This window comes from Prionailurus bengalensis, chromosome A3 (assembly GCF_016509475.1).
Source record: "Prionailurus bengalensis isolate Pbe53 chromosome A3, Fcat_Pben_1.1_paternal_pri, whole genome shotgun sequence".
Taxonomy (NCBI): Eukaryota; Metazoa; Chordata; class Mammalia; order Carnivora; family Felidae; genus Prionailurus; species Prionailurus bengalensis.
In genome coordinates, this window is record NC_057354.1 from 12,650,301 (window position 1) to 12,676,894 (window position 26,594).

Consider the following 26,594-nt stretch of genomic DNA (forward strand, 5'->3'; position numbering starts at 1 on the left):
TTTGGCTCTCAGATCACTCATTGAAATTCTTTCTTGTAGCTAATCACAAATTTAGCAAGAAGATGGTTATAATTATGAAAAGACTCAACATAATCACAATAACTAATTTAAACACATTTGCTATTCAGATGTCTAGATACACAAATTAGATTTATTATCAAGGGACTTAATCATGCACTCTAATACACTCGAAATTTAGAATAAAAATAATTTGCCATTAGACCTTACTCTGCTTAGTTGATTTGGTTGCGATCGTATGCTCTTTTGTTTCTTTCATTGCAATTTTCTTGCCTTCTATTTCTTCATATATGCTTGAGAGGTATTCTTCCGGTAGGTCTTTACTATCATTGATACCCCGATTCATTTTAATATACTGTTCTTTTGTCATTTTATTTTTTACCTGAAATTAAAAAAAATAAAAAACAATTTAGAAACCATCCGGTGGTCCAAATAAAGCTCCTTATTTAGCTGCTGCAATATATAAATCACTAAAATATTTTACCTGAGGGCTGTGCAAGTCTGTAGTTAGCATGATAATGGAGTATGCTAGGACATATGCAGTGTCAGCACTAGCAAATAGGGTTTGCCTGGAAGAGAAGGTTCCAGATGTAAGAGCATGCACAGAGAGGAGGCGAATGGAGACATACTGCACTGAAAGCAGGCTGACCGTTCCACGTGATGGCAAACTAGTCAAAAGCATTCATCCTTTCATCATCACTGAATAACAATTACTAATGACCCTGAGTGTAGAAAAAGCTAATCAAGAAACCATGTCAAGCTTTAGATTTCTTTGCATAACACAGTTTTAAGTAAAGTTTTAAAGGCCTAGGGATCAGGGTGTGGCAAGCAAGACACCCAGAGCACAAAATGCAAGGAGACCCTCACTCCAACCATGAGCGTGAGGCCCCCTTCTAGTCTGCACCTTTGTGCCTCACTTGCTTCACCCTGGTCCTGTTCCTGAGAGCATCTACTTTGTGCTGGGCACTGGGTGCAAAGAGGACAAGAACTGCTGTTCAGGGACACCTGGCCGGCTCAGTCAGGGGAGTGTGCGACTCCTGATCTCGGGGTCCTAAGTTTAATAAGCCCCATGTTGGGGGCACCTGGGTGCCTCAGTCGGTGGAGCATCTGACTTCAGTTCAGGTCATGATCTCACAGCTCGTGGGTTCAAGCCCTGCGTCAGGCTCTGTGCTGACAGCTCAGAGCCTGGAGCCTGCTTCGGAGTCTGCCCCTCTCTCTCTCTCTCTGCCCCTCCCCCGCTCATATTCTCCCTCTCTCTCAAAGTAAATAAACATTTAAAAAAAAAAAGGTAAATAAATACAAATAAAAATAAAAAAATAAGGGGCGCCTGGGTGGCGCAGTCGGTTAAGCGTCCGACTTCAGCCAGGTCACGATCTCGCGGTCCGTGAGTTCGAGCCCCGTGTCAGGCTCTGGGCTGATGGCTCAGAGCCTAGAGCCTGTTTCCGATTCTGTGTCTCCCTCTCTCTCTCTGCCCCTCCCCCGTTCATGCTCTGTCTCTCTCTGTCCCAAAAATAAATAAACGTTGAAAAAAAATAAATAAATAAAAATAAAAATAAAAAAATAAGCCCCAAGTTGGGTGTAGAGATTACTTAAATAAAATCTTAAAAAAACAGCTGTTCAGTTATTGTTTATAGCTTACATTCCCCACTGTAATACTGAACAGCAGACATTTGAAGAAAAATACATTGTTCTAAATTATAAGCTGAAGTCTGACTGTTTTTTTGCCCAAGGCAAGAGAAGAAAGGCAAAAACTGGTGGATGCATAGCCTCAAAAACATGTGAGGCTGAAGCTACAAAACTGGTCTATGTCCACATCGCCCCCAAAAGGAAAGGGAGACACTCTGAAGAACATAACGAAAAGACCGATTCCAAAATAAAATTCAATTGGGTCACATGTTTACCGATGAAGAGAAACAGATCAAGGCACGAGGCTCACACAGGAGACTATGTTCAAAGGAAACAAAATCTCCTTATGCCTTTGTAGCAAATTCTAATGTCCACTTGGTTAAAATGACCAGGTGCTGCCTTTATTGTCCATGTGTCTCAGAGGGAACAGCCGGCTGTGCACCTGGAGCATCAGGACCAATTAATATGAAAACCAAGTTGACCTGAGGCAAAACTGTTCTCGAAATGTCTCCACTGAACAATCTCCATATCATGTTCAAGTACATTCAGAAATTCTGCACTTTGTGCCCACTGGGAGCAGCATGAGCTTTTGAGTTAGACAATTCATTTTCAATCCTATTCCGCTACTTGCTGGCCGATTAGCTTTTGGTCAGGTTGCTCAATCTCCCAGAGCCTCAGTTTTCTCGTCTATAAAACGGAGACCTACTCACAGGATTACCATTAATTATGAAAAACCCATGGCATGACAGACATATAAGAAATATTTAATAAAGGTTAGCCCTCTTTTTAATTTCCACTTCTACAAAAAAAACATGAACTACCCACCAAAAGAGGCCCTAAGATGAAATCATGTATTTAAGGCAGGTTTTATTAGTTATATAGCCATTTCTGTAACCTGCTCGTTAGTTACGTAACCAAAGAACAACCAAAATCCTTGAGATCTACTCTGTATGTTAAATCGGGGAGCTGTTTTTTGGGTTTTTTTTACAGTACTTTTTTGTTTTTTATTTTAGAGAGAAAGAGAGAAAGCAAGCGGGGGAGAGGGGGAGAGGGATTGAGAGAGAGAGACAGAGAATGAATCCCAAGCAGGTTCCGTGCTCAGCATGGAGCCCCATGTGGGGCTTGATCCCATGACCCTGCGATCATGAGCCAAGTCAAAATCAAGAGTCAAATGTTTCACTGAGCCACCCAGCACCCCAAGGAGCCGTTGTTAATTAGGGAAGAGATGCCCAAGGACCTCCCTCCAACTCATAAAATTACTCTTATCACAATTAATAGCATGGATTCTAGGAGCACCTGGGTGGCTCAGGCAGTTAAGCGTCTGGCTCTTGATTTCGGCTCAGCTCATGATCTCACGGTTTTGGGGTTTGATCCCTGCATCCAAGGGCCGGGCTTGACAGTGCAGAGCCCACCTGGGATTCTCTCTCTGGCCTCCCCCCCAAATAAATAAACATAAAAATAAAAAAATAAAAAAAACCAGTATGGGCTCCAGCTGTGTGAACGTGGGCAAGTTACTTAAGCCTCTCCAGTCCTCTCCTTGTCTGTAGAAAGGGGACACAGACAGAAGCTGTGAGGTCTTACATAAAATAATCCCTTAGCACAATGCCTGGTACATGGTAACAGAAACTTCAGTTGCCTAGCACAGATTTAGAAAGATTAAACTCAAGTCCTAACCAATCGAAGACTAGTGCTCTGAGGCAGGCAAAAAGGTGATGTGGAAGGGACTTAGACACAGTGCTCACCCCTGGTTGCACTCTATGTATCTCGCTGCAAACTTCTCCATCAATCGATCAATCTTCTGGGCTTCCCCAGGTAGGCGGAAACCTTCCAGAAATGTCCGCAGGGCTGAGACAAACTCCTTTTCACAGAAGTCAAGTTGGTCCACGTAGGCATACATCACTTCCTTGTTGAACCTCGTGCTCTCTCCCAGAAAATCACCTACTTGGGTCTGAAACATATGCATCCACTCACATCTAGAAACTGTCATACGTGAACCCACAGTAAGGCACACTTCAGGCAGAGCGGAGAAGGCAGAACACCCTGCTCTCAACACCCAGAACAGGCTGGCCCACTAGAAAAGCCGGGTGACTCCGAGCCTGCCCACCCGCCCAGATGGGTTAGACTGGGCTCAGTCTATCCTGCCGTGGACGAAGCAGGAGGAGGCAGCACGAGAGACTTAAAGATGGGAACACGATGAGACATACTCAGGAGGGAGGTTAGCTGCAGATGAGCAGCCAGAAGTCTCCGGCAGTCAAAGGACACTTCTAGTTCTGACGCTGTTCCACCAAGAACACAACTACCTCTTGGGAGCTTTTTGCAACGCTGGAGCAAGTAGGACTGCTGTCAGCAGGGGTGTGGACAAAAGCCACTGCACTCAGGGTCAGTCACACTGTAGGTTAAAGCCGGAAGGGTCTCAGAATCACCTGATAAAACCTACACGCAAGTGCCCCACCCCGAGGCTTACAGAATCCAGGCGCTCCTCCTGGTGCAGGAATTGGGCAATGTCTTCGACGGACGGTCCCAGCATGCCCTGCTCCTGAAGGAACTGGATCCCTCTCTTGGGTTTCTTGTTGAAACTGTTTCGAGAAGAGATAGGACATGGGTTACTTATTTCAACGTCTGGAGAACAGAAAAAGCTGGCATCTGGGCCATGAACAAGTCACGTTTATCAGCTTAGGAAGGTCGTGTGTGTCCTGGCAGCTTCTCCAAATTCCACCTTTAATTTCTGACCTAGCTGTAGCAGAGTCTGATGGCTGTCACCCAACATCAGTTCTCCTCTTCTCCCACATGAACAGAACTCAAGGATGTTTAGCCGGGCACACGACTACCTGAAATAAAAACTACATTTTCCTGCCTCCCTCAAACAAAGTATGGCCATGTGATAAAGTTCTGGCCTGTGACATACGAGCAGAAGTGGTGTGGGTACTTTCAGGAAGGAGCCTTAAACAAAGCTGGCTTGGCTGGGAGGTATATTCTTTTTGCCCTTTCTTCTTTATTCCCTAGGATATATGTGACGGCTGGTGCTCCAGCAGTCACCTTAAGCCATGAGGTAACACGGAAGGTGAAAATTGTGTTAAGGATGGTGAAGCAGAAAAAGTAAAAGAGCCTGGATCTCTGATGTCCGTAAGAACCAATATAAGAACCCTAGACTGTCCATGTTGGGATTTCCTTTACCAGTGCTTAAGTACTGTTTGTATTTCCTGTTAAAGGTAGGCGTACTTAACTATGTATAAATTCAACTCACTATTTACCAGGCCCTGCACTGGAGAAGGCTATTCACGTGTCAGCACGGACTGGGGCAAAGGCTACAAGGGAAGGACATGGGTAGTGTGCAAGCAAGAGCAGCTTGGGACCTGTGCAGACAGGTGGCTCCAGAAGGCCTCCTTGAGGAAGAGAGGTTTTGCCAAGTCCTAAGGAGGAAAAAGACCCACGAGTATTCCAAGCAGAGGCCACGATGGTGAAAAGAGCTTGAGGTATTCAAGGGACTGAAGTGTATCTTACGACGTGGATACTGGCAGGAGGATGAGGTCAGTGAGGGGGACCCAGAGGTGGGATCAGGCTGTGATGAGGAGAGAGACACCTGGAATGATCGTAGGCAGGGGAGTGGTATGACCTGATTTAAGTTTTTAAAAGATTAGCTCCGGGAGAACAGACTGGGGAGATGCCAGTCTGGGGAGAGCGGAAATAAGACCAACACTTCAATTAATAAGTGAGTATTCTAACATCAACTTTTTTTTTTTTTAATATTTATTTACTTTTGAGAGAGAAAGAGAGACAGAGTGTGAGTGGATGAGGGGCAGAGAGGGAGGGGGACACAGAATCCAAAGCAGGCTCCAGGCATTGAACTGACAGCACAGAGCCCAACATGGGGCTCGAACTCATGAACGGCGAGATCGTGACCTGAGCCGAAGTCAGATGCTTAACTGACTGACCCACCCAGGTGCTCAACTATTTTTTTTTTTTTTAATGTTTTATTTTTGAGACAGAGAGAGAGCAAGTGAGCATGAGCAAGGGAGGGGCAAAGACAGAGGGGGACAAGGATCTGAAGTGAGCTCTGTGCTGACAAGAGAGGGCCTGATGCAGGGCTCAAACTCACAAACTGTGAGATCACGACCTGAGCCGAACTTGGACACTCAACTGACTGAGCCATCCAGGCACCCTTAACATCAACTTTTAAAACAAACTGAATTTACTAAGTTAACCAATCATTCAAAATTTGGACAGGATGTAAAACTGTGCTTATATATTTTTGTGTGTGAAAGACCGGAAAGAAATACATTAAAATTACCAATGATTGTGATAATGATGATGTGTTTATATGGGAGAATGTCCTTCTTTTTCACAGATGTAGGGCTGAGGTATTATGATGGGTGCAAATTACTTTCAAATGGTTCAGAAAAAAAGATACATAGATAACCCTAATAGGGTAACATTAATTCTTCTGTGTGTTGAAATTTTTCATAAGATATAGCTGGAAAATAGTTATCAACAGTGATTTCCTCTACATGATAATTTCATGAATGATTAAACATTCCTGTGTTGTACTTCTATTTTCTGAATCGGTTTAACTTCTTTCATTAGGAAAAATAAAAATAAAAAGACCAGGCATCAGTTACACAAAGCTATTCAATTTCAGTCTCGATGTCCCTCTCCATCTCCCACTCACTCCCTCTGCCTGGCTCAGTCGGGCTCAGCTGCAAGTGCCAGCACTGCCCTTTTGTGATAGGCATTCCCCTTGTGGACTCAGTCCCAGGGGGGATGTGGCTTTGTCAGAGGCCCCAAGAGATTCGGCTGGAGTAGCAGCCATACTCACAGCTCGATGCCGTGTTCAATAATCTCCTTTTGTTGCTTGATGACCTCAAACTGCTCCGGATCATCTTGGACAGCCATCTGGGTCCCTGAGGACACTGTGGACTCCATGGATGTCACACTGCTCCGTCTGGCCATGTCAAGGCCTTTCCCGTCCCCCATTTCCTGATCTGTGGGCCTCTCCTGACCTGACATAAAAGCAAAGGAAACCAAATAAGCAGATGGGATACAGACACACCTGAGCTCAGATGGGGCTCTGTGGTTTCCTTTCCCAGACCTGTAACAATAAAGCTTGTACTGGAAGAATCACAAGCATGAAAACTTGATTACTACTCAGATACTTAAAAACTTACTTTTTTGTCGAACTTGATAAGCTAATTCTAAAAAGTACAGAAACTGTCAAGACACTTGAAGAGCAGTGGCTAGGAAGACCTGCCCTAACAGGTACAAACTCACTAAGAACTCAAGGCATCTGAAAAGGCTGGTATTGGCACAAGATCAGACAAATCCATGGAACAGAATAGAAAATTCAGGAACAGGCTTCCTTCTGCAGGGAAATGCGTGTATCATAAAGGTGGTGCTTCAAGGTGGTGAGGGAAGGAGAGACTACTAAAAATATGTCAGAACAACTGTCTCTCCATTTGGGAAAATGACATTAGAGCACAACTCACACTATTCCCCCCAAATTCCAGATGCATTAAAAAGCAGAAGCTTTCAGGTAGTCTGAAAACTACAGCGTTTTGCTAATTCTGAGACAGCGACACAAACACAGCTTTCCCCAACAGTCGGAAGCAGCCTATCGTGAATGGAGGTGGCGGTGCAAAGTGCTCTCTCACCGAGGCTGGTCTGGTGGTTGGGATTGACATACAGGTCTTTGCTCCATTCCACCATGCACTTGAGAATGGACACGAGGCACTCCAAACCTTTCTTCCTCAGACTGAGCTCCTAAAGGTCAGAAGGGACATAGCACAGAGGCTTAACAGACAAATTGAGTGCAGACATCTACAGGGCTCTTAGGGAATCCTGCGAGGATACAAGATAATCACGGACATTCGGTGCTATTAACCACAGAACTCAAGGAAAAGTTAACAGGTGACGTAAGTATTAAGGGCTCATTGCAAAACCCCTGAACCTCTCTACCGCTGTTCATCACAAACACCCTAGCAGCAAAAATGTGAGATGTATGCTTTCCAAAAATGAGCAGTGTTATCTGCCTTTTTTTTTTTTTAAAGTAAACTCTACACCCAATTAGGGGTTTGGACTCACAACCCCCAGATCAAGAGTCATACGCTCAAGGGTGCCTGGGTGGCTTAGCTGGTTGGGCATCTGACTCTTGATTTCTACTCAGGTCATGGTCCCAGGGTCATGGGGTCGAGCACCGTGTTGGGCTTCACACTGAGCGTGGAGTCTGCTCAAGATTTTTTTCTCTTTCTCTCTCTACCCCTCTCCCCTGCTTGTGTGTGTAAGCTCTTAAAAGAAAATGAATCTTAAAAAACAAAACAAAACAGTTGCACACTCTACCTACTGAGGCAGCCAGGTACACCAAGTGTGATCTGAATTTTTAAAAGGAAGCTATTCACTGTTTATATAATTTAAAAAAAAACACTTAACACTTTTCCTTTTTAAAAAACCAACAGGGTCTTAACCAGTGACTGCCCTCCCTCCTGAAAAAAAGAAAAGAATTTTTCATCATCCAGCAAATGAGTGATTCTGGACATATTCTTACTCCTCAGACACTCACAAATGCATTCCATTTTAAGGTTTACTCTACAAGTAAATAAAAATACTGTTTGTTTTTAAGTAGCATTCCTTTAAAAATCGAATGTGAATCACAGATAACCTAAAGAAATACAACTAGTTTAAGACTCAAAACAGCATCTAAGGTGGCACAGCTCTCTCTGCAAGTCTAATGACAGCTATGGACTTTCTACGGAAAATGCCCATACACCAGAATTGTACCCATAATTCCAGGCAGCGCACAGACCTTCTGACCAGTTCCCTCAGAGACCTTAGGTTAAGATCCTGTTCTCTGTGTAGGCACACTAACGAGGCAATCTGATAAGAGGCAATGTCCTTTGCCTTACTGGAGCCTGGGATCTGGTTTTCATTCAATCTTTGGAACGGTGATTAAGTGTGAACTCACTTCCTACAGTTCTAGGCTCAAATGTCACCCTGGAGGGACTACCCTCATGACCCCATTAAAAGTGGCAATACCCTCACTTCTAGGACTCCTTTATCCCCACTTTATTTTTCTCTACAGCTTATTTCTTCCTTGTCTGCTAGTAAGTGTCATGACCACAGCAACTGTGCATGCTCATGGGAGTGTCCTTTCACCACTCTATTCCAGCACCACGGACAGCGCCTGCCTGGCACAAGGTCATGCTCCATAAATGTTTACTGAAACAAACGCACATTAAGTAGAAATGGGTGTTCTCAGTGTCCTTACCTGCAGAGGTGTCATTCCCAGCTCATGTCCACTTCTTCCCTGAGCGATTTTGGATAAATCGTTTACGAGGCGCTCAAAAATGTTAGCAGCATTTAAATCACAGTCATAGTTGACGTAAATATCTACAACACACTGGGCATCTTGGAAAATAACACACAGATATTAGAAATTCTGATCAAACACACACAGCAGTTACATTTTCTTATCACATGAGATTCCTTTTATAAAAATGCTTCCCTGTAAACTACGGACTCGGGTGGACACACCTCCCTCAGGAAAAGTGTGTCAGACGTTCTAGAAGTCGGGAGGCCCGCTTTCCAGGCCTGCCTCAGCACCGACTGAAATCTCAGGCATCTCATTCCACCTCTCCAAGGCTCGCTCTCCTCAAAAGAAGTAATGATTGCCTGATCCACCTCTTAAAGTTATGTAACTAATGAAATCATGCTTGATGACAGACAAGAGGGGGCTTGATTGATAGCCCCACAACTGTGCGTTCATAAGGTAAATCCAAATTTACCTTAGCATCCAACCAGGGGTTAGCAGCACCAACACCTTGGGTCCTGTGACTAACAAACTGTTCAGTTTGTAGGTAGAGTGACCAAGTCTCCTAGTTTGGCAGGATGATGGGGTTTCCCACAATGTGGGACTTTCTGTGCTAAGACCACAAAGTGCCAGGCAAACCAGATTGAGCTGGTCATCCTCTAAGGGAGAGTGGGGCAGGACTAGACCGTACGTTAGCAGTAGCCTTTAAGGTAAGGATTTCCCAGCACTGCATTAAAACTCTAATAGCATAGGGGCGCCTGGGTGGCGCAGCCGGTTAAGCGTCCGACTTCAGCCAGGTCACGATCTCGAGGTCCGTGAGTTCGAGCCCCGCGTCAGGCTCTGGGCTGATGGCTCAGAGCCTGGAGCCTGCTTCCGATTCTGTGTCTCCCTCTCTCTCTGCCCCTCCCCCGTTCATGCTCTGTCTCTCTCTGTCCCAAAAATAAATAAACGTTGAAAAAAAAAATTTTAAATAAAAAAAAAAATAAATAAATAAAACTCTAATAGCATAAAGTAAAGGGCTCAATCTGGATTCTGGAAAATCAAAGCTTCAGAAGCATTTCTGGGTAAGTCAATGGATGAGCACACCCTCAGGGTGAAAATACCTGCACAGATCCTTGTCAGAGTCTGAATAACCATCCACCTGTGCTCAAAAGAACTTGTTGATGTTTCTAAAATGTTCAGGAAAATCTCTTTGAAAAAGACCTACATGGCATGGAGACAAAGGAGGACACCAATTAATCCAGTTTAAATTAGGGCTCAAAAACCCCAAAGGCTTTAGGGGACAGGCAGAGCGAAGCAGCCTGGGCAGAGGTAGCAGAGCAATGCACACTCGCACTGCTGAGGCGCGCTGGAGCCCCGGCCTCCCGTGGGAACGGCTAGTGGGGTGGGGTGGGCCCACAGTGACCTGGAGAACATGGGCCCCACCGGAAACAGGACCAGCTGCTCCTGAGCAACGAGTGAGAGGAGCTGCCAGGCACAGTTAGGTGCACTAAGTTATGATTTTGAGAGAAACCAGAAATCTGGATTTTCACGTAAAATCTGACTTCTCGATTTGCCAACTATTTCAGGTTATTTCAAACAATTTATAGGCTAAACAAACACGTTGAGGGGACTGAGTCCAGCATACAGACCATTTGATTTAAACTTCTGGTTAAAATGAAACGCACGCAAGATTCTGGGGCAAGGACTTTTAGGAAAAAGTACTCTCTTGCTCATTCAAAAAGTCCTTCTTTGGGCTGCCAGCAAGTAGACTGTGTAACTCTAGTTCCTGGAGACTGTGTCACCAGGGGTTAACTGAGTGTAAGCATCACCATCATTAAAAAAAAAAGTCATTTCAGAGCCCATACCTCTATCTGCATTTTCAAGTGCATTTTAAAGTTTGAGAGAAGAGTAAGAAAAATGGCAAGAGAGAGCTCAAAGACATCAGGCACTGAAGAGACGCCGTTTTTGGACAACGCCACACAGAGATACTGCTTGATTGCGTTGATGAACATCTCGTGAGTCCTGAAGACGGGGCCCGCGTTCTGCAGCACGGACAGGAGCAGCTGCAGGGAGACCACCTTGGAGCGCAGCTCGTGGGATCTGGGACAGAAAGTGAGAAACGGTGACGGCGCTACAAGATTTCCATTTCAAGAAGCATGTTTCTTGACAAGGCTTTGCTTCTCTACCAGTGGGTAGCGTTTTCTGAGAGCCAGTGAGTTAAGGATTGTCACCTGCACCTCAATGCCAAGAGAGTGAGGGCAGATGGCATGAGGTGGGCCCTCCCAGAGGACTGTGAGAACAGGAACTGCCAACTCCTGCTTTTTTTCTCTCCCTGCCAAAAATAGGGAATACAGCAGGAGCAAAATAAGTGTAAACTGACTCCAGAAAGCTGGTTCTACAACTAACCTAATAGAATCAATTACTTTACATTATACATGTGAAACTAAACGTGTGTCCTGCTCCATGTTTATGGACAATGCAAACAGGGCTCTTTATCCACCTGTCTCCTGCTCCCCACCACCACTCACAGGGCTGCAGAGAAAGGGAAATTTTCCTGAATCATCTCCTTAATGGTCATCGTGTCTCAACAGAAAAGCTGAAGATTATTATTAGCAACTAATAACAACAGTGACTATAAAACTCATAAAGTGCAGGGCCCTTGCACTCAGGATGCGATTACATCATCTCATGTAATTGATGCTGCAAGGCAATTTTCCACATTCCCATCTTTTCAGATGAGGTTCAGTAATTCATATGGCTGTGGAGTTGGTCTCAAGCGAGCTAGGAGGGAATGCAGCTTTCTGGCTCCAAAGGGCTATCATCCTTGCAGTAACTTGTTCATGACAAAGAATGTTTTGGCTTCTCTGGGTTGAATCTGAGGCTTAAATCTGTACTCAGGGAAGCAGAGGTTTCCAATGAGGGCAGGGAAGTGAGGTTTGTACACATCCTGCCTCTGCCCACTCTGCACTAGATTAAATTCATTAGTTAGGAAACAGAGGGGGCACATTCAGTATAATGACTATTTTTCACACACAAACCAAGGAAAGCAACACCAGGCAAAATCTTGGTTGGTGTGGGCACAGAGACAACACATTATGAAAGGGCTGTCGGGACACCAGGAATGTGGAAAGCTGTAAATTCCTGCATTTGCAGCAACCATGGGAGAAGGCACTGAGATCTTTTTGGAACCCCCAAGATCCTCCTGGGTTATCTGGGTTATGTTATACACAGTCAAGAACTGCTGTCTGCTTACTTTGGATCTGGGGGGCCTTCACCAAGGGGCTTCATGGACAGCTTGCAAAGGGAGCGAAACACCAGGAAGGCGTCCTTCTGGAGAATGTGAGAGAACCTAGCGGCCACCTGATGTCCCTGTGCATCTGATTCCTGAGATTAGAAACAAATAAGAGAAAAATCAAACCGTCAAAACCAAATAAGAACTCTTCTCAAAAATAAGAAATATAATTATCTCATGGAAATCAAAATTTTTTTATTTATTCAATGGGGGAACTGAGGAATGTGGGGAAGGGGACAATATGTCAAAATAGGAGCGATAGGGGAGTCATTATAGCAATTCTAAAACCTTGTTCCTTGTCCTTTAAAAAGTGGGTATGGATGACTTAATGATAAATGAGCAAACATAAAACCATTAAAAAATCTAAGACAAATACAGTTGACCCTTGAACAACACGGGTTTGAACTGCACGGATCCACTTATCTGCAGATTTTTTTCGATAAATACAGTACTGTGAATGTATTTTTTCTTCCTTATGATTTTGTTTTCTCTAGTCTATTGTTAGGAATATAGTATATAATACATATATACGAAATATGTGTTAATCAACTGTTTATGCTATGGGTAAGACTTCCAGTCAACAGGTTAGTCGTAGTTAAGTTTTGGGGGAGTGAAAAGTCATATGCAGATTCTCGGCTGCCTGCCCCTAGTCCCGGCATTATTTAAGGGTCATGTGTATAAGTATTTCTATTAGCTTGGATAGCAGTATTTCTAAGAACACTACTGCAGGGTAGATAGGGGAAAATGACAGGCATTTTAAAATATACTTCTTTAACTAAAAAGACTATATTTAAAAATTAAAAAAGTATTTGTAACATACAACAAAGATTAATATGCTCAAAAAGTTGTTATAATTCATTAAGGAAATACAGAAACCTTCCACCGAAATGAAAAGCAGGCAAAAAAACATGAACAAGCAATTTACCAAGAAATGCAAATGACAGATTCACCTAAATAATCTTACTACTGATTATTAAGGCAGGATCTTTCTCCCAACAGACTAGCAAAATTCTGAATGAATTCTATTGCCCGGTTTTAATGAGGGAATGGGGAAATGAGCACTGATAGCCTACAGGTGGGCAGAAATTTGAGCATTACCTTCCCAGCAGGCTAATGTGATGTTAAGGAACAAAAGCCTTAAAGCTTCCAACTCGTGACCCAGCAATATCACTTGTAGGAATTTATCCTAAAGAAAGAATTAAGGACGTGCACAAGATTTATCTATAAGGATGTTCATTATAGAACCATTTCCTGTGATAAAACTGAAATGACATAAAAACCTAATGGGGAATTGGTAAAATAGATTATGGTAATCTATATGACAGAATTTTACATGACCACTTAAAAAATTTGTTAGGTCTATACGTACTCATGTGGAAAGATGTCCATAAAATAGTGCTGAGTGAACAAAGTAAGTCACGGCCTGGTATACAAGGCATGTGTCCTCATATAGATTTAAGTACATCCCTGTTAGTGCATCCTTTCTTAATGGAAATGACATAACCCCATGGGGACTGCAGTAGACTGAATGCTTATGCCTCCCACCCCCATTCGTAAACTGATATCTAATCACCAAAATGATGGTATTTGGAGGGTGGGGACTTTGGGAGGGTGGAGTCCTCATGAATGGGATTAGTGTCCTTATTAAAAAGGCCCAGAAAGCTCTGTAAGCTCAGTAAGAAGACAGCCATTAGTAAATCAGGAAATGGGCCCTCACCAGACACCAAAACTGCTGGTACCTTGATCTTGGACTTCCTAGCCTCCAAAACTGTGAGAAGTAAATTTTTACTGCTTATAAACCACCCAATCTATGCTATTCTGTTATGGCAGTCCAAACAGACTAAGACTGGGACAGGTATTGGTACTTGGTGGAAGGATGGGGGGCGGGTTGAAAAAAATCTTATTCTTTTTATGTATAAAGCACAGACACACATATAATACATAAACAGATATCCAGTTTATCAGTGGCTTTAAAATTCATGAAAGGGGGTGGTAAGTCAGAAAAAGGAATATAGAAAAAGGCTTGGGGGGTGCTAATAATGCAAAAGGTTGAGAAACACTAGTAAAAAGGTACAGGCAGTGGGTTCAGGTGGGATGTTAACATCATATCTCTCCCTGTTTTGAATGCTTACATACAGCATTTTCAAGAGAACAACAAAGCTATTAAAGAAAAATAATATGGCAGACAGATCTAGGAGTCTGAAAGATGTTTGTAACACACATTAAGTTTCAAAAGTAGGTTACAAAACAGCATGTATCTTGTGTGATTACATCTAACTGAAAAAAAAATATGAGAAGGGGAGAAAAATCTAGAAGGATGTAAGTAAAATGTTGCCAAGTGTTATCCCTAGGTTAGGGGATTATAGATGACTTTTACTTCCCTGTTTTTCCTCCTCGGTATTTTCTTATTCTTCTGTAATGAATGTATATTAAAGGAGAAGAAAAAGGGCAGGAAATCTAAGTTTTTACAAGTCTGAACAACCAGCGTTAACAACAATGTCCTATACAACCAACAGTAACACGTTCCGAGAATGGAACCTACTAATACAAAGCATATCAGGCCAGGACTGTGTGACTAGCTGAACAGGGGTTGCTGGTTTTCACTCGCTTCTTCTGCTAGAGATTTAAATCTGCATCTTCTAAAAAAGGAAACTTCGAGACGCATCTGTATGGGAGGATCACCAGCATACCAGATTATCCGCTGATGACAAGGACTGCCTGTCGTCCGCTATCCCGTTGGTCTGTGAATCTTCATCAGCTGCTGGGGGCACAGCACACTCCTGGCACTCCATTTCACCTGGGACCCTCTCAGGTTCTGTCAGACGGTGCTTTTGTGCTGCTTCTTAAAACACAGGTGCAGAAGTCATCACCAAATTAGTACTTGGTCTAAAAGGCGGCCTGACCCCAGGAAGAAGGTATTCACATGATTTGCCAGCTCCTGCTTTTTCCCTTTTCCCTTCGCACTACCTTAAGAACTGACACAATATCGAAAAAGGCTTGGCCAAAGCGGTGCTTAGACTTTACGTGTGTCCATTATCCACAGTCCCATTCCCTGGAGGTTTCACTCATACCACAGTCCATGTCAGTGGTGTCTCTAGAATTGAGCAATACAGCAGCCTACCCACCCCTGTCCACTTCTGGAAAAGGTTAGAAGCAGCTAAACCTGCAAAGCACAGATTTTTGTTTTTAAAGGGGCTACTAATATAGGTGTTAAAGAAGAGCCATGTAAATGAAAAGAATTTGATAGTTATGACAGGAGACCTTAGTCATGGAGTGGAGGGAGAGGGGAACCCCCCCCCCCAAAAAAAAGACCTGAGCTTCCTGGCAGCCATGTGAAAAGGGAAAGATAAAGAATTAAAACTATTCTATTTTACTTTTTTTAATTTTTAAATGTTTATTCATTTATTGAAATAGAGACAGAGCATGAGTGGGGGAGGGGCAGAGAGAGAGACAGAGACACAGAATCCGAAGCAGGCTCCAGGCCCTGAATTATCAGCACAGAGCCAGATGTGGGGCTCAAACCCACAAACCATGAGATCATGACCTGAGCTGAAGTTGGATGCTCAACCAACTGAGCCAACCAGGCACCCCAAAACTATTTTATTTTAAAGACATTTCTACCAGGGTGTACATTTTTATGTTCTATTAATTTAATTCTACATTACATAAATAATGAATTCTATGAATACAGATTGGGTAACCTAAATTAACAAAAGGACAGGGCTTAGAGCAGTGTATCAAACTTCTTTGACCATGACCCTCAGCAAGAAATGCATTTTAATGGCTTGCCTGGGTGGCTCAGTTGGTCAAGTGTCTGACTTCAGCTTGGGTCATAAGCTCAAGGTTTTTGGGCCCGAGCCCTGCGTCTGACTCCACGCTGGCAGTGCCGAGCTTTCTTCGGATTCTCTTTCTCCCTCTCTCTGTTCCTCCCTCCAACACGTATGTGTGTGCGTGTGTGTGTGCATGTGGGCTCTCTCTCTCTAAAAAAAAAAAAAAAAAAAAAAAAAAGACCCAGTACACATGTGCATATAATAACTGAAGCACGTTTCATGAAACAGTGCTTAACATTACCATCGTGATGTATTCAGTTTCTGTTCTATTTTCATTTTATTCTCTCTCCTTTAAGAAAGGCTGATTGTAACCCCTGCTAAGTTAATGATTTCTCAATCCACTAATGGTTTACTGCCCCTGGAACCAAGCGTTCAACACATAGGCACTGACGTAAGATTTGGGGCAAAAACAAAGAAAAAACTCATCCAACAGTCATTCTGAGCTATACAAGTTTAATTCCACCAAAACCACACCATAAAACTGAGGGCGCTATGAGTGAAGACTAACAAAACAAAGGTTCCCTGTGCATCTGATACCCACTGACGTGATACATCAATGGTTGGCCATGAACATTCAGCAGCACCTCAGGACTCCCAGCCACTCCTGGGAAAAGCTGGATATATATGGGAGTAGCTTTCTGTCTTTCGTGTGGAGTGCCCAATTCTAGCACCGCCAGACTGTGCTTTCTGAACTCTGAACCTGGCCCTAGTGAGAATAAAATTAATCACTAAAAAGAAGTAATTTCTGAGTTCCACATGAAAGATGGGCAGATACAGGCAGACTCAGTTTCCATGACTTCACCGAGGGTGGGCACTCCACCACTAAAATTATCTGCCCAAGGACTATTTTGAAGGAGTGTGTAGGAAGAAAGGCTGGGCTCTTGGTTCTTACCTTTAACAGCAGATGTGACCACATCTTCTAAGATCTCCTTGACCACCTCCTGGGCTCCGTCATCAGTCCCTACACACACCCAGAGACATAAACAAATACATATGGGTATTTCCAGGGAAAGCAAAGGAAGGGGCAGAAGGTCACATCTCAAAAGGCAAAGGGGTCAAAGGAGTCCTCTCCAAAGCCAAATTGGATTATGCCAACGAAAAACAAGTCCTGTGCAATCTGGAAACTCTCAGGCAGTGTCTGCCATGACTTTGAGTTTCCTTTTGTGGATCTCTCTTCCTTCTTAAGTCACAGCTATGTGGTCAAGGGCCCTCTCCACCACCCCAGAGTTTGGGGCAGGAGCCGCATCTCATCCAGCTATGCTGCTCAGCAGAACAAAAGACAGGGCTTTCTCTTGTGCCTTCACATCCAGTACCCCAGGGCCTTGGGAAGTGACATGCCCCCTGCTGCCTCTACTCCCCCACACTCTCACCCCAGAACTCAGCATGAGACTTCTAATGTGATGAGGATTTAGTAAATTTTAAGTAAAATTATTCTGTACACTGTTAATACTTAAGCAAAGAGCTTCAGCACCGATTGTTCTAAAACTAGTTTTGGGAGAACTAGTAAACAGTTCTGGACTTGACTTTTAGGAATAAACATTACTGCCTTCTCAAACATCACACTGACCAAAACTTCACAGAGCTAAAATACCCCTTTAAATTCTTCCTCAATGAGGCCTTTCTTTTTTTTTTTTTTTTTTCCCTCAATGAGGCCTTTCAATCAAGCCCTTATTTTTATGAGTTCTGTGCTTGGCCCAAAAGGTCCTAGAGAACAGCACAACGTATTTTCATTTCCACTGAGCACTTGACCCACCCAAACTATTTATTTGTTCCCCCTCCCCGACCACACACATGCCCCAAGCTTTACGGAGGTACGACTGACGAATGAAACTACATAATAAGTATGTAAATGGCTAAGCAAATCTCTGGAAAACGTTGATGTTGTGTACCCTTTTCTTAGAGGGCAAAAAAGAACTTGAATGAAAGAAAGTCCAGAGCCGCAGTGACAATCTCCTGTACCCACGTCTTCATCTAAACAAGATGAGTTAGACTAGCTCCGCGTGTGACATACTTCAGGCATTATTGTACCACCTTTGCCATTTTCACGCATCACTCGTATCAGTATATTACATGTGTACATTTAACAGTGCTCTTTACATTAACTCACCTTAAACAAGAATATTCACAAAACCGCAGGTTTCATGCACTAATTATATTTTCTGAATGCATGTTAAAATAAATGTGTAACTATTAAAATAAAAACTGTTTACGCATGAGCCACCTAAAATCACCTCATCTACATGTGACAAGATGTTTCCAAGTTCCGTCCCAGTTCCAACATTCTCTGATGCTATATGTGCTGCTCCCCGCCACCCCCACCACAACCAAGCTTCACTGAGGTATAAGCGACGATTAAGACTTGTATATATATACTTGGGGCACCTGGGTGGCTCAGTTGGTTAAGCATTCAACTTCGGCTCAGGTCGTGATCTCATGGTCTGTGGGTTCGAGCCCCGTGTCAGGCTCTGTGCTGACAGCTCAGAGCCTGGAGCCTCCTTCGGATTCTGTGTCTCCCTGTCTCTCTGCCCCTCCCCTGCTCACGCTCAGTCTCTTTCCTTCTCAAAAATAAACGTTAAAAAAAAAAAAAAACCCCAAACCTTGTATATACTTAAGGTATACAACTTGATGATTTGATATACATATACACTGTGAAATAATCACTACAGTCAAGCTAATTAACGCATCTATCACCTCACACAGTTACCATTTTCTTCCTTTTCTGTGTGTGGTGAAAACACGTAGACCTACACTCAGCAAATTTCAAGTATACGACACAGTATTGTTAACTACGTTTATACTGTTGGCATTTTGCACCTCCAGAACTCTGCCCCTTACATAACTGAAACTCTGTACCCCTGACTAGTACCTCCCCATTTCTCCAACCACCATTCTACATTCTGTGTCAATGACTCTGACTACTCTAGGCACCTCATCTATGTGGAATCACACGGTATTTTTTCCTTTTTTTTTTTTTTTTTTTTTTTTTTTTTTTAATGTTTTGGTTTTGAGAGAGAGCAAGCAGGGAAGGGCAGAGAGAGGGGGACAGAGGATCTGAAGCAGGCTCTGCGCTGAAAGCAGCGATCCCAATGTGGGGCCCTAAGTCATGAAATGGGAGATCATGACCCGAGCCCAAGTCAGACACTCAACTGACTAAGCCACCAAGGTGTCCCCAGCAGTATCTGTCCTTTTGTGACTGGCTTATTTCACCTAGCACAATGCCCTGTAGATCCATCCATGTTGTTACAAACATCAGGATTTTCTTTTTTTTTAAGGTGGAATGGTATTCCAGTGTGCGCGTGCATGCGTGTGTGTGAGCGTGTATGTATGTCTGCACTTTATCCATTCATCTTTTGACATTTAGATTATTTCTGTATCTTAGCTATTATGAATAATGCTGAAATGAACACAGGAGTGCAGATGATCTCTTCAAGATCCTGATTTCATTTCCTTTGGAGATATACCTAGAAATAAAACTTCTGGGTCATAAAGTAGTTCTATTTTTAATTTTCTGAGGAACCTCCATACTGTTTTCCATATGGGCCATACTGATTTACATTCCCGCCAACCAGGCACGAGGACTCCCTTCTCTCCACATGCTCACCTAGCTCTTGTCTTTCACCTTTCTGATAACAGCCATTCTAACAGGTGTGAGGCGATCTCATTGTGGTGTTGATGTGTATTTCCCTGATGATTAGTGAAGCTGAGCACCTTTTTAAGTATCTGTTGGCTATTTGTATGTCTTCTTTTGAGAAATATCTATTCAGGTTCTTTGTCCATTTTTCAGTGGGTTATTCGGGTTTTTTTTTGTTTTTGTTTTTGTTTTTTTTTGCTGAGTGGTATAAGTTCCTTGTATATTTTAGATATTAACTCCTGATCAGATATATGGTTTGCAAATAGGTTCTCCCATTCCACAGGATGCAGTCAAACTCCACTGGTTGTTTCATTTGCTGTGCTTATGCACTGTTTTTAAAAACAGCTGAATTAGCTGTGAACATTTAAGAACTGGGAGACATGTCATAAAAATCCAGATGTGGCTTCAGAAAAATTATCTGGCAACATCAGGCCACAGTGGCTGGACCCAGGAGTAACTGCCCCCTTTAGCCAGGGTGTGAACTCTGCAGATGTCCTGGTGCCTCGGTCCGTGCCAAGGTCAACGGTCTTTCATCCACTGAGGACAGGTGCTATCACAGTCAGCAGGAATGTGACACATGTCTGTCAAGAGTGCGGAAAAAGGGAGACTGACGGGGCTGGGTATTTGAAAGACATCAGAGAGACAATGTTCCCTTGTGGAAGTGACTTCAACACGGTAAGGAGGAGTGAAGGCTCTGGAGCCAGTGTGTCTGGTTCAGGTCCCCACACTGCCACTTCCCAATGTGGGGACTTAGGTCACTTGACTTGCTCGAGCCTCAGTTCCTTCAGGAGCGAACAAGGACAATTTCCACAGCACTTACCTCTGGGGCCTCGTGAGAATTCAATAAAAATAATACCCAGAAAGCGTTTCAAATGGCGCCCAGAGAGTGAGGAGCGGAAGGTTCATTTTTCTTAGGCCTGCAGAGTGTGACTGTGGTAAGATGCTCATAAGGTGCCCTCAGGACAGAGGACGTCTCATCTCTGTCATCTGCCTGGCCCTGGAGACTAAGTCCATACTGAACTTTCCCAACTAACCACGTGGAAAGCAGTTTCAGTTACTTCAAGCCATCACTATCTTTCATTCTAAAGAATGTCCATTTCTACAGGGATCTTCCTCTTCCCTCACTGCAGTTTTCCACTTAAATAGCATCAGGCCCACCATTATTTGGAGGGATAACAGTGTTTAACTCATTTTCCTCAATAGGCTGGATCCATAATGGCACCTGTCAAAATATTCTCAGGCTAGGAAGGGGTGGGAGACGCAGGAAGCCCTAATTCCAACAGAAGGTTCCTGCACAGGGAGCTGCTGCTGAAGAGTCCCCAGAGAGGCCCAGAAGTAGCAGGACTTCCCACAGTACCCCTGGACTGCTTCATGTCAGCCTGGGGTAGGTCTCAGGAGAGGCCTTTCTGGATGACATAATAACCACTGAGAAGTCTGCTGTGTTTAACTTTCAAGCATGCTGTCAAAATGTTAGGAAACCAAATCAAATCAAATCAAATCAAATCCTTGGAAGGTTCAGAGTATACTTAAAACACTCCGGTTTTGCTGGTTCTCTGGGATGTCCAGCAGTCACCATTTGGCCATTACTGATTAGGCACCAGATCCTACCTGTTTCACAGACTCTGTCCCTAAGAGGGTCACCTTGAATACGTTCAGATGAAAGAAAGCCTTGCTGCCATTCCCTCCCTAGCCAGCAGGAGAATAACCTCCATGGTGGGTACGCCAGGTCCTGACTCATACCCTTAGTCCTCTAACAGAGCTCTAATTTTGTTTTGGAAGGGGCTGTCCCTAGATTCCTGGCCATCCTAGCAGACGGTAGCCATCTGACCAAGTTGCGGCCAATGAGGGGTAAGCGCAAATTACTGGAGATTGCATCGGGTTCCAGAAAGGCTCCTTAGAAAGGGGCATGACTCAGCCGAGAGTCCTTTAGTCCCACCCTCTTCCTCCTTTCTGCCTAGAGCAAAATGACAGCATCTGGAACCATGAGGTAACCTGGAGGATGAAAGTCACAAACTAAGAATAACCGGGGAAAAAATGGAAGGAATCTGAAACAGACCCACCCACATCCCTGCTTTCTGTCCAGCAAAGCAGGGGTCATGGGGGATGGGGGGAGGTGGGGTGGGAAGATGCACTCACTCATTCGTGCAGTTAACATATTGTTAACATATTGAGTGCCTACAAGTTTGGCACCGTTCCAGGCGTTTGGACTCTATCACTGTTTAAAACAAAGATCCTGATCCTCATGGTGCTTACATTCTAGCTGGGATAGTAAATAACTACACATGCTGTGTCCTACAGCGCTAGGGGAAAAGTAGAGTGGGAGGAGGCAGATGTGGGATTGGAAGGGACAAGTGTGAACCCATGGTGACAAGAAAACATGACATGCCTGTTTCCTAGAAACTGGGGTTTGGGGGCGCCTGGGTGGCGCAGTCGGTTAAGCGGCCGACTTCAGCCAGGTCACGATCTCGCGGTCCGTGAGTTCGACCCCCGCGTCGGGCTCTGGGCTGATGGCTCAGAGCCTGGAGCCTGTTTCCGATTCTGTGACTCCCTCTCTCTCTGCCCCTCCCCCGTTCATGCTCTGTCTCTCTCTGTCCCAAAAATAAATAAACGTTGAAAAAAAAAAAAAAAAAGAAACTGGGGTTTGGTTGTGCCCAATGTCCAAGCGCTTGGTAACATGTAAGAATACTAAAGGGAAAACATCAGGGAACACAGCTGTTTGCTATCACATTCCAGCCACACACCAGTATGGTTCCTCGACAGGAAGAAATACATTAGGCAACCTCCTGTTGCACAATAAATGTCCCTTATACAAATGTTGTAACCCCATGAGCTGAAGCCTCCCTGCCAGACAGCCTGTGTCAAGAACAGGTCAGAAAGGAGGGGGACCTGTGGGTACATTTTGTTATTTTATAAAGTATTGTTCTGAGACAATTTTTGTCTTCTCCACAAAAAAAAAATTAAATAAAAATAAAAATAAAAATAAAAATAAAATAAAATAAAACTCCTAAAGCAGAAGATTGGGTGCTAACATGGAAAATAGGCTCATGTTATTCTACAGGACCATACCTACCACCTTCACATCTGGTTACCATCTTAACTGTTTGCCACTGTTCCCTAACTCCTTTTTTATGCTGAAATTTACTTGAAAGCTAATTATAGCAAACACTTACACAGGTCCCAGGGCCAGTCACTGGTCTCATTGGACTCTCACAGACCCGCAGGGCAGGTACTAGCTGTAGACTCATTTTACAGATGAGGAGCCTGAGCCCAGAGAGGTTAAAGATTTCCCCAAGGTCACAGAGCTACTACAGGGTAGAGTCATGGTCTGAAACCAGGCTGCCTGATCAGAATCTCCATATTGGTTAAAAAGAGGATAGCTTTTCTCTAGTGTATAGTACTTACGGACTGGGTTGTTTTTCTCTTAAAGAATGAGATGCAAGAAGAAAAAATGAGCTAAGAAATCTTTAAACCCACAGGTATTTATGTACCCACAACACTCACTAGTTGTATAAATGTAAAAACGCTAATGTCTCATGCATGGTGGGAGTCAAAAAGTCAGGATCTTAAAAATGATCTTAAAAGAAAACAAGAAGTGGGGGGCCTGGGTGGGTCACTCAGTTAAGCGGCCAGCTTCAGCTCAGGCCATGATCTCCATGAGTTTGAGACCCCTGTCAGCCTCTGTGCTAACAGCTAAGAGCCTGGAGCCTGTTTCGGGTTCTGTGTCTCCCTCCCTCTCTGCACCTCCCCCACTCACGCTCTAGCTCAAAAATAAACATTAAAAAAAAAAAAGAAAGAAAACAAAAAGTGACTGCTACTGGGTACAGGATTTCTTTTGGGTGTAATGAACATGTTCTAAAATTGACTGTGGTGATGACTGCAAGCTCTGTGAATATACTAAAAATAACTGAAGTGTACATTTTAAACAGGTGAATTTCTGGTACATGAACTGTATCTCAATAAAGCTGTTTTTTCAAAAATCGACAAGACTAGCCAGGCAATGAGGAGGAGTGTAAATGGACAAATGGGGTGAAGTCCCCTAGGGAGACTGCTGGCTGTGCCCCCAAATTCACAGAAGCTAGCATATCTTAGGTTCAAAGATCTCATTTTGTAAGTTTACAAAGACCCATCTAATGCATGTCTTGGACAAGCTGATAAAGATTTACCAAATGATTACTGACTTATCAACTTAGAATGAAAAACTTCTCAGCGGAAAGAGATACTCAAGTCTGCTGGTGAACTGTCTCCATGTACGCAAATTTCACCGTGGGAGGCAAGTGATCCCAGGAAGGCCGTGGGCAGGGTTCTCGGTGAATTAAAAAGGAAAATGAATGTGGAGTGCTCAGATGGCGAGCTCGGAGCCTGACACAGTGACCAGCCAGGATGGTGAGGACTACAGGATGGACCCCACAGAAGGGCAGGCTGTGTTATCTCCATCGCGGAGACACTAGAGCCCGGGCCTCTCAGTGGGCCTCGACAGCCTGGAGTCCAGCCCAGGGTGCCGTCTCCCAGCACCGTCACCTCCACCACCTGCCTCTCACGCTGTCCTTCCTCTTTGGCTTCTATGGCTGCTCAACCCCTTCTTCTGAAGGAGAGGTTCTTTCTTTAGAGCTACATCTTGAGAACCAGAAGCCACTCACTCTTTTTAAGGGTAACAGACCCACTTCCATTCTGACCCACTATTTTGTGGGTTTGCTACTGGATTCTTACTGGCAATCCGATTCCCATATTCTCGAGAGAAGCCTTGCAGAGGACACCAAGTACTGGCAACAAAACCCACAGCAATACACGAATTACAAATCATTCTTTGTTACTGCACAAGTTTAAGTTATGGTGTTTCTGCAAAACCGCATTTTAGAAATCAAGTTTTTTTCCCCCCATTCATTCAAAAAAATGCATTTACTGACAGTCTGCCGTGAGTGTTGGGCACCATTCCGGTGTTGGGCATACAGTGGTGAACACAGAGGTCTAGATCGCAGCCCAGGGATAAGTGAACATAAATCCTTCAGTGATCTCAGGTAACAATAAGTGCTTTGAAGGAAAGAAGAGAGGCTGATGGGGCAGAAGGAGTGGCAGCTTCAGAGAGGGTGATCAGTTCAAACAGGGATACCTGAAGATGGGGGCGGGCGGGGCAGGGAAGGGACAGGAAGTGCAAAGGCAACAAGAGTACGCATGGCACTTTCAAGACAGAAACACTGCCTGCACACTGGGTGGCAAACAAGGGGGAAAGAGGTGTAAGAAGGGGATAGAGAGGTGGGCAGGAGCTGGTCACACTGGGTCTCGGAAGCCACGGGGCAGTGAGGGCACAGATTTCATTCTGAATAGGATACAATGGGAAATTACCAGAGAGGGTTGGCGGGGGGGGGGGGGGGGGGGGGGCGGTGCTGGATCTAATTCATGCTTTTAAGACATCACTTTGGATGCCATGTACAAAATGGGCTATAGTGGAAGCACTTTCCTGCAGCTAAAGAGACTGACATTTGTATCTGCACAGCTACGCTTACTACCTCGCATGTGTTTAAATATTAATACTTATGGATTGACCACAGCCTGATAAGGGTTACAGTAAAAACCTGGTCCTTGCCCTGAAAGCTTAAGAAGGCAAAGATGGTAACAGATATAGAGGGTGGGCCAGTAGTTTCTGAGCACGTTCCCCGAGACACAGGACAGCAGGACTGAGGAGACAGCAACTCTGTGCTCGTGCTCAGGCACGTGCCATTCTTAGTGGCAACTTTTTCTTTTGTCCTTCCCTTGAGTAAAGATACAGAAAAACCTTCCAGCAACAGCACTTGGTCCGCTCCTGTGTATGCCAAGCATTCTGATAAATAATAGAGGAACAAAAGCTCTCAAATATGGATGCTTTCACAGAACACACGACCAACAGAAATTGCCATCAATAATGGGACAGAGGAAGAGATGAGATAAAGTATAAAGATGGGTCAGATATTTCATGCAGACCAAGCAGCTAGAGTGAAGAATTACTGGACAAGTATCACCGGGAAGGTACCTTCCTGAAAAAAATATGAATTTGAGAACTGGTTCATAAAAACTGCCCAGGGCAACATGCAAACATTCAGAAATACTCTTAGGATAATCCAATCCACCATCTCATGCCTGATGTTTCATTTACTTGGAGACTAGAATCAGCTGTCTACGAGTAGCCACTAACTACCAGGCTGCGGGCACAGTGCAGAGATCCCATCCGTGTATACGTGACATGACAGATGAGGTCCCCTCGTCCTCCCCTGAGCAGATAAGGCAGGCACTGAGTGACTAATTACCCAAACAGTTAACCACTGGGAGAGAAACACCCCAAACTGAACCCACTGCACCGAAGCTGTAGCCTGATGCATTCCAGGGGCTATTTAGAGAAAACCACGCAGCTGACATCGGACATCATGCCTTGCTGGCTATGTTCAAGAGAAAAGCAACAGGGAAGGGGAAGGCCCAGAAATAGACAAGCTGCTATCAGAGGTTTCCTGCAGATGTTACCAGGCTCCTCCAACTGCCCCTCAGACACAAAATAGGTCCCTCTCACAGTGGGAAAGGGACATTGCCCAGGACATACCTGACAGCGACGGGCCTCTTTCACCAGGTGCATCTCCGTTCTCTGAGCTCTCTTTTCCAGAACCACTCCTGGCATGTTCACCATTAGTTAAATCTGTCTTTTCAGGAGTCGTTGGTTTGCTTTGTGCCTGGCTCTGCTTCAAATGACTGAACTTTGGGGACACTGTTGCAGCTTGGATCACAGGGGACTGGGGTTTTGACTGGACTGGTTTTTCCAATTCTCTGGCCTCCTGCAACTAAAAGGCAACAAAAAAGGGATTCGATCTAAATGGTCCCAGCATTGGGGCACCTGGCTGGCTCAGCTGGTGGAGAGTGTGACTCTTGATCTCAGGGTTGTGAGTTCGAGCCACCCCT

At 44.2% G+C, this 26,594-nt stretch overlaps 1 protein-coding gene across 1 annotated transcript in view; it reads right to left on the minus strand.

The window, feature by feature from the left end:
• The window catches only part of ARFGEF2 (ADP ribosylation factor guanine nucleotide exchange factor 2), a 104,899-nt gene that overhangs the window by 52,143 nt on the left and 26,162 nt on the right, over positions 1 to 26,594 (minus strand). Inside the window, 13 exon segments of the mRNA XM_043553725.1 lie at positions 229 to 400; positions 503 to 587; positions 3,387 to 3,592; positions 4,109 to 4,220; positions 6,458 to 6,641; positions 7,290 to 7,398; positions 8,900 to 9,039; positions 10,045 to 10,144; positions 10,789 to 11,023; positions 12,177 to 12,307; positions 14,906 to 15,057; positions 16,938 to 17,006; positions 26,242 to 26,476. Coding sequence (XP_043409660.1) covers positions 229 to 400; positions 503 to 587; positions 3,387 to 3,592; positions 4,109 to 4,220; positions 6,458 to 6,641; positions 7,290 to 7,398; positions 8,900 to 9,039; positions 10,045 to 10,144; positions 10,789 to 11,023; positions 12,177 to 12,307; positions 14,906 to 15,057; positions 16,938 to 17,006; positions 26,242 to 26,476 — 1,930 coding nt within the window.